At 55.5% G+C, this 12994-nt stretch overlaps 5 protein-coding genes across 5 annotated transcripts; 2 read left to right on the forward strand and 3 right to left on the reverse strand.

The window, feature by feature from the left end:
• Nucleotides 1-813: 813 nt before the first annotated feature.
• PHACADRAFT_195160 (uncharacterized protein) lies at nt 814-1847 on the forward strand (the record flags this gene model as incomplete). The annotated part of the gene is made up of 4 exons (XM_007395414.1): nt 814-1293; nt 1347-1585; nt 1639-1759; nt 1821-1847. 4 exons carry the CDS (start codon nt 814-816, stop codon nt 1845-1847), a joined length of 867 nt encoding a protein of 288 aa, XP_007395476.1.
• A 1060-nt stretch (nt 1848-2907) lies between these two features.
• PHACADRAFT_255543 (uncharacterized protein) lies at nt 2908-4900 on the forward strand. The gene is made up of 3 exons (XM_007395415.1): nt 2908-3102; nt 3168-4121; nt 4198-4900. Exons 1-3 carry the CDS (start codon nt 2933-2935, stop codon nt 4880-4882), a joined length of 1809 nt encoding a protein of 602 aa, XP_007395477.1. The 5' UTR covers nt 2908-2932; the 3' UTR covers nt 4883-4900.
• Nucleotides 4901-5211: 311 nt separating this feature from the next.
• Nucleotides 5212-7533, reverse strand: PHACADRAFT_255545 (uncharacterized protein). Its single transcript, XM_007395416.1, has 3 exons — nt 7226-7533; nt 6842-7152; nt 5212-6788 (listed from the first exon to the last, which is right to left on the reverse strand). The coding sequence occupies exons 1-3, from the start codon at nt 7378-7380 to the stop codon at nt 5557-5559; spliced, it is 1698 nt and encodes a 565-aa protein (XP_007395478.1). The 5' UTR covers nt 7381-7533; the 3' UTR covers nt 5212-5556.
• Nucleotides 7534-9540: 2007 nt separating this feature from the next.
• On the reverse strand, nt 9541-10977 carry PHACADRAFT_255547 (uncharacterized protein). The gene is made up of 7 exons (XM_007395417.1): nt 10837-10977; nt 10497-10783; nt 10354-10441; nt 10239-10293; nt 9805-10183; nt 9634-9744; nt 9541-9587 (listed from the first exon to the last, which is right to left on the reverse strand). The coding sequence occupies exons 1-6, from the start codon at nt 10964-10966 to the stop codon at nt 9661-9663; spliced, it is 1023 nt and encodes a 340-aa protein (XP_007395479.1). The 5' UTR covers nt 10967-10977; the 3' UTR covers nt 9541-9587; nt 9634-9660.
• A 112-nt stretch (nt 10978-11089) lies between these two features.
• On the reverse strand, nt 11090-12675 carry PHACADRAFT_120191 (uncharacterized protein). The gene is made up of 5 exons (XM_007395418.1): nt 12472-12675; nt 12237-12413; nt 11912-12184; nt 11784-11863; nt 11090-11727 (listed from the first exon to the last, which is right to left on the reverse strand). The coding sequence occupies exons 1-5, from the start codon at nt 12640-12642 to the stop codon at nt 11211-11213; spliced, it is 1218 nt and encodes a 405-aa protein (XP_007395480.1). The 5' UTR covers nt 12643-12675; the 3' UTR covers nt 11090-11210.
• Nucleotides 12676-12994: the final 319 nt, after the last annotated feature.

The following is a 12994-nucleotide window of genomic DNA, read 5'->3' on the forward strand; positions in this document are numbered from 1 at the left end:
TTGCTCGAAACTGCGCTTCGTTTGGTTTCGCTGAGTGTATGCTAGCGCAAGTGCACTGTCGGACGTTGAGCAGCAGAGTAAGGAGAGTCCCGTGGAATAATTTATTCATTCATGCATATTTATAAGATAAAAGTGATGAAGAGATGAAGCTTTGGAGGCCGTTCGTGCCAGGTACTCACCTGTTTAGCCGAAGACCGTTTACGGCCAGGCGGCATAGTAATAGCAGGACAAAGCGAGGACCTGCTGTTTCTTTTAACAAGGTGCCATGATTTCGGTGATAATATTCGAGGTGCTTGACCGACCTACCTGAAGTACCTGTAGTTCCCGACGCAAAGGCGAGCTCAGGCTGGACGCTGTCCGTTCACTGACACTTGGTTCCGATGTCCAAGAGCCAATTTGACAGATCTCTGCAGTGTTCGTCGTGTTCCCATAGTATTCATATCACCCGGTTAGCACTGAGTGGACACCCAGACTCCGAGCGAGTGCGGCTATGCAGCGAGGTCGGGGCGGAGAAGCTCGGCGCGCCCGCCACCTCCGCCCGAAGCGGGAGTAGGCGCCGTTCTGACTAATTCGGTAAGTCCGTCGGCTCCGTCTCTTTGTCCTGCTCACCGCCCGCACCGGGCTTGACCAGGCTTGCACGCACTTACCTCTGCCTGCGGACACCAGAATGCATTTACAAAGCTGTCCGGCTTGGCCGCTCTTATTTCCACGTCATACCCCCCAGCGCAGGGTATAAAACGACTGCCCTCAGTGACCACGGCGGTGAGCACTCAGAACCACACTTCCACACCTTTGCTCAACAAGTCACTAGAAATGTCTTCCTTAAGGATTGCACTCAACGACGGCATTCAGTTGCCCTGGCTTGCGTTCGGCTCCGGTACCGCCCTCTGGCAGCAGGACGCCGCGGCGCAGGTCGAGCACGCGATCCGCGCCGGCTTCGTGCACATCGACACCGCGCAGATGTACCAGAACGAGGACTCTGTCGGACGCGGCATTGCGCGCTCGGGAGCGTTGCGCGGGGATCTGTACGTCACCACGAAGCTCGACAGACTCCTCGAGGGTGCGAACGTGCATGACTCGCTCGTGGACTCGCTCCGCAAGCTCGGACTCGACTACGTCGACCTCTTCCTCGTGCACATGCCTGTTGACCATCCGAGCCTCAAGGACACCTGGGCCGAAATGGAACAGGTCAAGGAGGAGGGCCTCGCGAAGAGCATCGGGGTGTCGAACTTCCAGCCCAGGCACTTGGATGTTATTCTCGAGAGTGCTAAGGTTGTCCCTGCGGTCAACCAGGTGCACATTGTTTATCAATTGCTGGGATATGCCATGCTGAATACATCCTACAGATTGAATACAATCCCTACCTTGTCAAGGCTTCCCAGCCCGTCCTCGACTATTGCAAGGAACACGGCATCGCGGTTGCCGCGTTCGGTGGGCTGAGCCCTCTCTCACGATTCTCAGATGGTCCTGTCAACCCTATCCTGAAGAAAGTTGCGGCGCGCCTCCGTAAAGACGCCGGCAAGCTCGTTTCTGAAGCTCAGATCCTGCAGCTCTGGCTCCGCAAGAAGAACATCGTCTGCATCACGTACGTGGTACACGCTTATATCATGAAGCTACGGACTAATTCCGCCTCTTCAGAACGAGCTCGAAGAAGGAGCGGCTCGCGGAGTACGTCGCCGTTGGTTTGCTTCCTGATATCACGGATGCCGAAGAGCGCGAGATTGACGAGGCGGGATCGCAAGTGCATCATCGTGTATGGGTGAGTACAGAACTCATCACAATTCACCTAAAGCGGCGTCCAGCTTATTTTCGCTTTACAGGCTACCTGGATCGACGAGGGCTTGTAGATGCCTATTTTCCGCTCATGTAGCGAGACTGATACATGAACACTGATGTGTGGAAGTGCACATCATCCCAAAGTGCCTTCAGTATCCTCCTTGTTTGAAGGCGCGTTACCTGCCACTCGTGACGAACAAGAAAAAGCGAGAGATCAATATTAATGATGCATGGAAGCAGTTTGGCCCTGAGTCGAATCGAAGCGTCTTGGAGCTACACTGTGATGCAGGACGAGAACAAATGAGAGGTGTACGTATGTAATGGATGTAGTAGCAGATGCCGAGGTCGCGATAACTGCGCCATATATATGCGCTACCTGCCCTAAACACATCCGTACTTCTGTCTACCAAGCGCCGGTCATGCTGTTTCTCATCTTTTAACAACTACAGCAGGCATCACTCAACCACATGCTGGTTCGCGAGCGCACACGCGCGCATGGCGGGCTAGCATCTGTGATGCCTCAGAGAGACACGGTTCACTCTTTGGCTGGTCTTCCTAGTTGTGTTTCAAAGTGGAATGCTCAGTCACCTGGTGCCTCGACATCTCGCGCTTACGGTATGATCAATGTCAATGCATTTGGACCTGTATTCTTGGTGTACTGTCTATGTACATGTCTAAAAGACCCTGCCTACATAGGCTCGCCGTGAGTGATATACCAGCCTTAGTCATTATCGACAGGAAGACAAGGTATCCTCAATAATGGGCATGGGCGGGCAGCCTTGAAATGTACTGCGGTCCCGGGATAGCTAGCTATGCACATGGGATCTCTTCTAGTCCAATGCAAGCTCTGCTTCTCAGTCATTTAGACTGCACAGTTAATTCCCCCGCAAACGCACCGTAAGCTGAAACCCGGGGAGGGAGGGTCCCACAATTGGTGATCGGGGTCCATGCCGTCGCCCTCTATACTTTTGTGGGACATCAGATTTATGCTGGATGCTTTGCACCTCGACGTTGATCAGATCCGCGAGCTTCTTTTCACTTGTCGCGCTCTAGGTGAATCCGACCGCAAAACGACCTTAACAGTATGGACCAAGACCTTGTGAGGTGTGAAGATCTTTGGTTCGACGACGGAACCGTTGTCTTTCGAGCGGAGAACATGCTGTTTCGCGTGTATCAAGCCATTTTAGCCAGACGGTCTCCGCTTTTCGCTAGCTTGTTTGCAGCTGTTCAACCTGCACAGGAGACATACGAAGGCTGTCCACTGATTTCGCTTGCTGATGACGCAGAGGATGTGCGAGTGCTCCTGTTGGCACTGCAGGAGCGAGAGTAAGCTTTATAGGCACCTCTTCGCATGCGCGCGGTGGCTCTGACTTAACCTTGATTTACTGTAGCTCCCTTGCCCGTTTTCTCACCAAGGACAAATTCCTAATTTCCCTCTTAAAGACGAGCACCAAATACGAGGTGCAAGACCTGCGAACTCCCGTTTTGGATGCGTTAACCGCCTGGTTTCCGACCACACTCCGCTCCTGGGAGCTCAAAGAACGCAAGTTTGGCGAGCATAACCCCTTCTCCAGGAAGGGTGCCATTATCACCTTTGCCAATGTCGCCCAGCACGCAGCCCCGCACCTTCTTCCTGCCGCACTGCTCTTGCTCTTCCCTTACTACGACGGTCGCGATAAGCCGTTTTACAGCGGGACGTTTCAAGGGAAGCCCGTCACGCTGAACTTGTCTCTCGAGCTCGCTGTTCTGCGCGGGCGGTCAGTTATTGGATATATCGCCCGCCTTGAGGTATATCCGAGCCTCTTCAGCTCTAGAGGCCCACACCGGATACTAAAGTCCACCCAGTGCATCGTTGGCAGGATGAATGCGGCAAACACGCTGTGTGGCGAGGACGGGGTCATCAATCCGTTCATGCACCGAAAGCATGAAACAGCATGGAAGCCGCGAGAATTCTGTACAGACTGCCTGCGCATTTTGGAAAGCGACTGGCGATCCGGAACACAAAGTGCCTGGAATCAGCTGCCTCAAGCATTCGGACTGCAAAACTGGAGGATGCTCCTCGAGCAGGCACCCCCACAGAGAATGGAGTTGGATGTCTCAGACTCAACGTGCACCGCACGGTGCGAAGACCTCTGGTTTCCAGATGGGACGATCATTCTCCAAGCCGAGACTAAACTGTTTCGTGTGTACAAAGGTGTCCTAGCCAAACAATCCTCGCTTTTTTCTGGGATGCTTGCTCTACCGCCGCACCAGCAGCAAGAGACGTACGATGGGTGTCCATTAGTGGTATTGCACGATTCGGAGGAGGACGTTCGCGTGTTTCTCTTAGCGCTCTACTACCCCAAGTGAGTCGCACGTGCGCAGCGCAGCTACCAGTGAAGCTAATGTAATTCCCGCGAACGACGTTTGCCTGCTTCGCAGCTTCCCGCGCTCGCTCCTCGACGACGAAAGTCTCGCAGCGACGCTCCTGCGCATGAGCCACAAGTACCACGCACACAAGCTACGCGCCGCGCTCCTGGCTGTGCTTGAGCCGTACTTTCCGACCACGCTCCTCGACTGGCAACAGAGGCGGCGGGTGATCGGCGCGCGGAACCCCTTCAGTAAGAAGAGCGCCATCATCCACCTCGTGAACGCCGCCGAGCACGCCGCGCCACACCTCCTGCCCGCCGCGCTGCTCGCGCTGGTACCCTTCTGTGCGCACGCTTCCGCTGAGTCCCCGTTTGGGCGAGGCGTCTTCAAGAACGCACCTGTTGTGTTGCATCCCGCGCTCGAGCAGACCGTCCTGCACGCGCAACAGACCCTCGACCGTATCGCACGCGAGGAAATCTACCTGGGCCTGTTCAACCCGAGCAACGCCGACTGTACTGGAGGCACGTGGTGCGACGATGGGCGAGCGTCCGCAATTGGAAAGCTGGTCAACGCAGAAGGACTCATCGACCCGTTCCAGTTCGCGAAGCACCGGCCGGGCTGGAAGGCGCATTTGTTCTGCGCGAAATGCCTGGAGCACCTTGAGCTCGGCTTCTCGTCTGGCTCGCGTGCCGCGTGGGAGAAGCTACCGGACGTATTTGGCCTGCCGAGCTGGAGGGTGCTCCTGGGCCAAGTTTGAGATCCCCGAATTCACAGTGATACCACTCTGCAGCCCGTGTGTACAATCCACGTATCCTATCTCTGTTAATTTGTATCATCATTCGGAGACACTGTGGGCGGTGCAAAGCTAGGATTGGTACATGTTATCGCCTTGTATACTACATGTTCGAAGCATCTGGTGTACGTACTATTTTGTCAGCTTTTCTTTTCCGTTTGTGCCCCGCGCAGCTCATTCGGCCGCGGGGTGGAGCATTCTCCCCAGGTTAACTTCTGTCATACTCCACGCATACAATCCCTCGTAAGACGAAATATTCAAGCGGAAGGGTATCACAGTACTTGAGACTTTCTATTTGATTTCATTTACTGCGTCCCAAACAAACAGATGTGTGCAGCGGAAACAAGCGAATGCGAGGATAGCATCGATACCACAGATAACACGAAGCGACGGGCGGGTAGTTGTAGAGAGAAAAAATGTCCCGAAAGGCACACGCATGAGGCTTCTGGGATAAACGAAGAAAAAAGACGCAGAAGCAAAAACGAAAAAAAGAAGTCCACAGATCACCGACTGTACGGGAGAAATTTTAGTAGTAATAAAGATAAGGTCTCTGGTATTGTTAATCAATTAAGCGTCTCTTTGCCAAAAGCGTGCGAAGACGAAAAAAGATGGCGGGCGATGCAAAATGCTCCGGGGGCTCACTGCGCACGGTCGAGCGACGGCCGAGCCGAGCTCACGAGAGAGCTGGGTGGGCGCGGGGAAGAGTACGACCCGAGTGCGCTGCCCGGCCGCGAAGACGGGTACGAGCCCGCCAGCTGGTACTCCGGCAGGCCGGCCTCGGCCTCGGCAGCGCGCCCGGAGAAGGACGCGGAGCGGAAGAGCGTCAAGCGCTTCGCGAAGGCCTTCGTCGCGCGCAGCGGCGCGGCGAAGAACTGGCCCTGCCTTCGCGCGGACGGTGGCGCCGCCCCGGAGAGCTGTCCGAGCACAGGCGAGTGCCGCTCGGTCGGGGACGACGGGAATGACCTGGACGGTGAGTGGTGGTACGGTGGGCGGGGGCTCGTCGCGTTGAAGGACGCGAGAGACGAGAGTGAGGAGGTCGATGCGCGGCGAGAGAGGGTGCCACCGGTGAGCTCGACAGCGGAGGCGTTGCGCGAAGAGCAGAAGGACGGGCGACGCCAGCGCCAGCTCCACGAGCGAGATTCCCTAGCTGTTCCTTCGCTGCCGCTGGTGGATGAAGAGTCCGGCTGGTTGTACATCCACGTAGCGACAAGGACAACGGTTGCGCCCAAGATGAAGGAGACGGTAATTTGGAAATGGAAGAGGGCGACAGAAGCGAGGAAAGAAATAACGATGCTCAAACTAGTGGCGAAGCCTTTGAGGATGTTATCTGCGTACTTGATGACAAGTGCCGTGAGTAGGCCACCGAGGACCTGGGTAAGAACCGTAGCCCATGCCCATACGCCGAAGTTCTCGAACAGACTCGTGCTGAACCATCCAGAGCCGGTGGTGGGCACAGGGTTTGACGATCCGGAGAAGACGATAGGAACCAGAGCCGGAAGCAGAGAGAATAGCGAAAGCTGTACGTTGCGGACCCAGAGGTCACCCGGCGAATTCTTGAGAACCATCTCAAAATAGACGCCAGCAAGTCCGGAGGTGAAACAAGCGGCAGCGACGGCCATGAAGCCCTTAAAAGCATTCATGTCACGATGCATATCATCGGGAGACTTGTGACCGCTGCCGTTTTGAATCTGCACGATACCGACGCCAATCGCAAGGAAGAGCAGAGCAAGCCATTTGACGGGGCTGAGCTTCTTGCGAAGCATTACGACAGAGAATGCGGCAGTCGTGAGGATCTTCATCTGGTAGCTGACCTGAAATGTTGCGGCTTCCAGGTTGGAGACTGCGACGAACTGTAAATTATTTTGGATCACTGGCCAGAGCATTGTTAGCCTAAGTTGACACTAGAGACGACATGATACTCACCATATAAGATAGCGGGTATCGACAGTTTCCAACAATCACTACGGAACACCTCCTTGCCCAAACGCCTGAAGCGTGACAGCCAGACCCATGGGTTCAGGAGCGAAGTCGCGGGTTGCGAGCCAAGGGGCTGATATTGCGGCGCGTAGGAATCGATTCTCGTGAAGGCGACGGCAAGCGAAATGGATCCCTTCAAGAGCTCGACCATGAGGACCGCAGCAGCAGCCGAGTACGTGCGCGAGGGCGCAGCAGACACGCGAGAGTAGTGCATAATAAGCGTTAAGGCGGCGTTTTGGACTGCCAGCGTCACAAGCCTGGGTCGAAGAACGGTAAGCTCAAGCTCGGAACCGCGGTGTTGATCGCCGCGGCGCGAAACGCAGGACGTACGAAACGTATTTCAAGGGCAGGCCACATATCGACGGGACCGCTGGCGCAACCTCAGCTGTCAGCCCGAGTTCCTCCTTCTCATACGCGTCCTCGTCGTGCAGCTCGACCTCGAAATGAAAGGATGGGTCCTTGTGCTGCTCTGATATTTCAGACATGATTCCAGTAAGTAATACTGACGTGGGGTATATCGTGTGAGAGGGAGTGGAGAATTAGGGAGATCTAGTAGAGAGAATTGAGGAAGTCTACCAGCTTGCGCTGCAGCTGGGCTGATATCGTTGGCGTAGTCGTCGTCGTTTGACGGAGGTCGGAGGGGGAACCGAAAGCTCGCTTGGCGAGGCGCAACGCCAGGTTGTTAAACGATCGACCGTGGGAAATTTCATAGCACTCGCGCGCCAACTGGCATCGGTGGACACCATCGTCCCCTCGTCGCGACCTCGATCTTCTCCACTCCACTCGCATCCACTCCAATTTGCCGAACACATTATTGGCGAGGTAACCGGGGCGGGCCTTTTGTCAAGCCATCTCAGTCTCGTCGTTCTCGAGGAGCCGTCGTCGTCTATCGACTATCCACAGCCTGTCCACAGTCCAGGCACAGCAAAAGCTGAGAGGCCTCACTAGTCCGCAGAGGGCGGGGGCCGAAGGCGCTTTGCAGCGCCTCGCAAGCGAGACTCCCAAAGCGCAGCAAGTTCGTCCCTAGAGGGGTCGCTGACGGTCAGGGTCTTGCCAAGACGACATCGCCTCGCGAAAAATGCCCTCGAATGAGGCAACCCTCGCTGTTTCATCGGACGTTTTGCATCGACCAATCCGTTCGTTGCGATAGATGATCGTGACCCCGCGTCATACTATCATTCTGCAACACACCGCCGACATGTGATACCCTGATACCCTGCTGTGGCTCTGCCAGAAATAGCGCTGTATCTTGTGGAGGCTGTAATTTTTCGCTGGCGGCTTGTGTGCAAAGCCGGTACCGCTAACAAGCGAACGCTATTTACCAAGCCTCTGCTGCGTCACACAGCAGTGCTCCACGTCTGCAACCGCCATTCCTAACTCATTCTTAGGACGCCAGCTCGTGACCCTTCCGCAGCCAGCTCAAAAAACATGTCTTCCCAGGGAGGACTAGCCTCTCCGTTCGCGCTCACAGTAGACGGTCGACATAACGTTAACATACAGTAACCTAGAGCTCGCTGAATTGAAGTATACACCGGGTGGCACTCCCGAGCGCGTGTATCCCACATGCATGGACGAAAAGAAGCCGTCGGTCTCGATCAGGGCGACTGCGTCGAGGACCGCTCTCGCAGATTCTGCACAGCAACACTTGGCTCGTGACCAACCATCCTGCTTCTCCGCAGGCAGCGGTGCGGGTGTACATCTGAAAGCGACATTTCAGCATCCGTCCAGCTGCTGCGGATTTGAAGAGAAGACTTTGTTCGGCAGATATCGCATACTTGCAAGCACTGCGCCTCCTTGGCGGGTCCCTTGGGAGCAAGCAGGGCTGTGCAATTTTGTAATTGCCACCAACACACTTATGGATCGTCGTTATCTCGCCAGGGTGAGAAATACCAGAGTACGCCGCACCCCTGCAATCGCGGCAGCTGTTGCACGGGAATAGCAGCCCTGGTGAGATGTATTCCCGGTGGATTCTCGAGCCGCGTGCAGTCTAGACGACTGCGCTTCTTCAGGCTCCCACAGCATGGACATTCCAGTATTGTCTCGCCCATTTTCGGCCGCAGCTCAGACCTTGCTACACACTTCATATGCTAACTGGGTTCAGTAAGACTCAAGCATCGAGTGTCACCGACCTTGCATCAGCCCAAGAAAAGGATGTGCATAAGTTTATGAAACGCTGTTTCCCCTCTCACCCCTGACAACTGAGAAGTTCGCCGCCCTTCACTCAGCAGCGATCAATGTCCATGCCGGGATGAAGCAAGCGCAATTTGGACATATGGTTGCATTCTTGGTCGACAGCACATAAAGCCAAGCCGCGGAGGCATGCATGTCGAGGCGCAAGGCCTGTTCGGAAGGAAAGAGGGAGGGATGCTGGAGGGACGCTTCCGAGAGTCCTCGACGCCACAAAGGAGAAGCATCGGTAAACTCCGGAAGCGCTAGAGCACCTAAAAGCGCCGAGTTGATATGCTGCTCAGTCGTGTTCAGTCTGGCGTCAATCTGTGGGGAGCTCACGCCGGGAACGAACAGCTACCGTTGCTGATACTGCGTGCAAGTGGTCGTCTACGCTATTGTTCCCGAGAAACCTGATAAACCTGGAGGAGAAACGAGGCCTAGCTTGAAGTGCACGAGGTATTCACAGTGGACTGAGCTCATGAACTGGCAATTCTACAACGAAACATAAGACATACTATAAGGCCTGTGACGTCTCAGCGCTTATAATCACAAAATCGGCGATAACTTACATCCAGGTAGGACCGATCCGAGGGGAACTAGTATTCTCCGAACTCTACATGACCAGTCTCCTTTGCATGCTGCCGTGCCTCTTTTTCTCCCTTCAGCCCCGTCTTGCATACCTGCCGCACAGCAAATGAGTCCGTACCTTGAAGAATTGCGTATAACAAACAAGCGCGTACCTGACAACGCAAATCAAACGTCGCCGTGTTCGTATACGCCTTCTTCACCCTCAGCTTGTCCGCGAGCTTCTTCGCGGCCTGGAGGACGGCATCGTCGTCTCCCTCGCGCTCCCGCGGCACCATCGTCTGGTGGAAGTCGTCCGGCACGTCGAGCATCGGCGCGATCGTCGCTGCGTCGTAGTGAATGCCCGAGTACACAAGTACGCACCGGTTGCCCGAGTCGGACTCGGCCGGCGGCGCGAACCGGTCGATGCGCCCCGTCTCGACGTCGACGGACGCGACCTCGGTGTTGTAGTGCTTTGCGAGCACCGCGAGCTCGATGGCGCCGCCCCATGTGTTCGGCTTCAGGATCGTCGAGATGTACTCTTCGCGGGGCCGTCTGCGGAGCGAGATTGAGACGTGGGACAAATGGGAAATGAGGGAGAGGGACGCACCCAAGGATGGCCTCGTTCCAAGTGTCCATATCTTTCCTGATCTCCTCTGCCACGACTAGCAGTTGCGCAGTTAGACCCGGTCACTGCACACAGACACGTGAGCTTGAGGACGCACTCTTCCGGATCTGTGGCGCCTTGGACATGTCCTGCTCGAAGATAAGTGCAATAGAGCTGAAAAGGCATGAGTTATCGTCGGGCACAATCTACGATGACCGCATTTAGCGAGCTGCATCATGAAGCAGCAGTTAGCGCACGTACCCGGTGCACGAGATACCCTCCCTCAGTGGGAACATAGTCCGGCCCACTCTCCTGCGGGGCCGCCGGGGCGGGCGTTAAAACTACAGGTTCTGAAAGTTGCGACCTCGTGAGCCCCGTCATAGGTGCTGCAGGCGACGCATTGGACACCGTGTTCGCGGCGGGGGCCGCCGTCCGTGCCGCACCCGGCTTCTGCGTCACGATGAGCTGCTCGCCCGTCTTGAGCCCGAGGCTTTCGAGCGGGAGCTCCGGTATCAGGGTGAGGCTGTGTGGGGGATATCCGGCCTTGACTGCGGATTCGCGATGTGAGCATGGGGGCAAGTGGGGATCGAGGCAGACGCACGCTCTTGCTGGGACGGGGGTATCTCGGTCACCGCGAAAATCTCCTGTTGTAGGTCGAGCACGGTAAAGCTGTCGAGGTCAACTTGGAGTGTCGTGACACCCTTTGGGTGCCGGAGTCGTATGGGGGCCATGGTCGTCGCGCAGTTGGTGGAAGGGTGCAAGCTGTAGCTCGCAAGAGACTGCTATCTCGCGTTGCGTCATCATGGTTGTGGAAGCGCCCAAGTGCGGTTGAACGTTGAGCAGACCAGCCAAAGCGTAGCATTAGTTTAGCATCGCTAGTATGGCAACCAAACATACAGCGGCTGAATAGATGGTAATAGCAAAAATAAGCACATGTGTAATATATTACCAAGTGTGAGCTCTAAGCACCCAACATTACACCTCGCTGTCCACCTCTGCCTCCATTTCTTCTTCAATTGCAACCTCCTCATCTTCTTCATCCTGGTCTTCACCCTCGACCTCTTCATCTTCCTGCTCCTCTGCCTCCCTTTCCGCAGCCTCCACCATTGCCCGTATCTTCCGGAACGATTCAAGGTACACACCGACCAAACCACCGAAATAGAGGTACGAAGCAAGGAACAGACCGACGCCACCGAAGAAGCCCCATCGTATGAGCCTGAACTTGCGCTGCTGAGCGTCCCACGCAGGAGAGTGGAGCTTCTGATAAGGCCGAGCTGCCGGTATGTGGGGAAAGATCGAGCGGAAGGAGAAGCTGGTGTTGCCAGTAGCGGCGGAGGGGAACCCATCCGTGAATGCGATAGCGAAGACGCGATTGCAGTGAGCGAAGAGGCTGGGGTATGATTCTTCGATTAGCTTTGAGAATAGCGGGTCTGGTTGGTGGGCGTCAAGTAAGTGGACATGTGCGGCGAAGACGACATCCAGAGTAGTAAGACTAGTGATTGTTAGTTCGCAGCCGGAAACAACTTGTTCGAGGTAGTGTCAACTCACGAGTCGTTGCTATAAAAGAGTGAGCGATCTCCGAGCATTCGAGAGTAGATGTCCAAGAATGCTTTCGCCTTGTCTGTGACCTACGCGAGAGTGAATTATCGTCGCACATAGCTAGTAAAGAGACGCACCCTCTTTCTCTCAAACGTCTCCTTAAACTTGAGCTTATCCTGGTTCTTTTTTGTTCTCTTCTTCTGCAAGCCGAACGAGAAGCGTTGGCGTTCCCTCTCCTCCTCCTCCTCAATCCCGACCACGTCCCAGAGCTCGGCAGCCTCTAGACGTGGTTTCCAAGATAGACGTATGCGTTCCGGTACGTAATATCGTTGAGGAATTGGCAGCATTACGGCAAGGGTATGGCGCGTCTGGCGCGTCCAGTTCGCGCTAAGCGAGTAGTATTCGTGCGCCTGAAGACGCGAATCTGAGCGTGTGCTAAGTGAAAGAAATCCGGGTACGTACCACAAAATCACCCAATGTTGACTCGACGTGCGCAACGCGGGCTGCGTTTTGCGCCTTCTCGAGCGGACCCAGGTCCTCATCCAGATGCCGCCTTCCCTCGAACGCCAAACGTTCAACATATTTTACGATGGACTCAAAGCTGGCAACTTTGTGCAGTCCATGGGACAGATAAGGCAGCTGACCTTGTCACACAATAAAACTGTTAGATGCACTCAGCTAGTCAAGCGAAGAATACCAACCTACCGCTCGGCGAAAGGTCCGGGTCTGTAGTGTAGTCGAGCTCGAACTGGTTCGGGATGGCGAGCTGGAGGTAGAGTAGCGCCGCAACGCACGCTGGGTCGAGCGAGAGGTTCTGCTCCGTCTTTGGCCAGATATGAAGCACTGGCGAGCCTGCGTGTGCGGCCATATTCGCACAGTCCACGTACAACGAGGAGTCGAACAGCGCGTCAGCGGCGTCACGCATGCGCTCCCGTTACGTACCGCACGTGATTGTCACAAAGCGTCGGTCTAAAACTGGCCACCACTCGCGGCGAAAAGGCCGTAGTTATCGAGTTGCCCGCATTATTGACTGGAACTAAATTGCTGGTTGACACGCTTCCGTTTGGTAGTACCCCCCCATGCCTGACGACGTATCTTGCTTAGACTGCCGGTCGGACCTCAGCTCGACTTCCATGGAAATACATCCACACCCGGACACGGATCCTCTGGCGGTGCCTGTTCCCTTCTTCACGGGAGACCCATATCCTGTCATGTGGGGT

Source organism: Phanerochaete carnosa (genome assembly GCF_000300595.1).
Source record: "Phanerochaete carnosa HHB-10118-sp unplaced genomic scaffold PHACAscaffold_5, whole genome shotgun sequence".
Taxonomy (NCBI): Eukaryota; Fungi; Basidiomycota; class Agaricomycetes; order Polyporales; family Phanerochaetaceae; genus Phanerochaete; species Phanerochaete carnosa.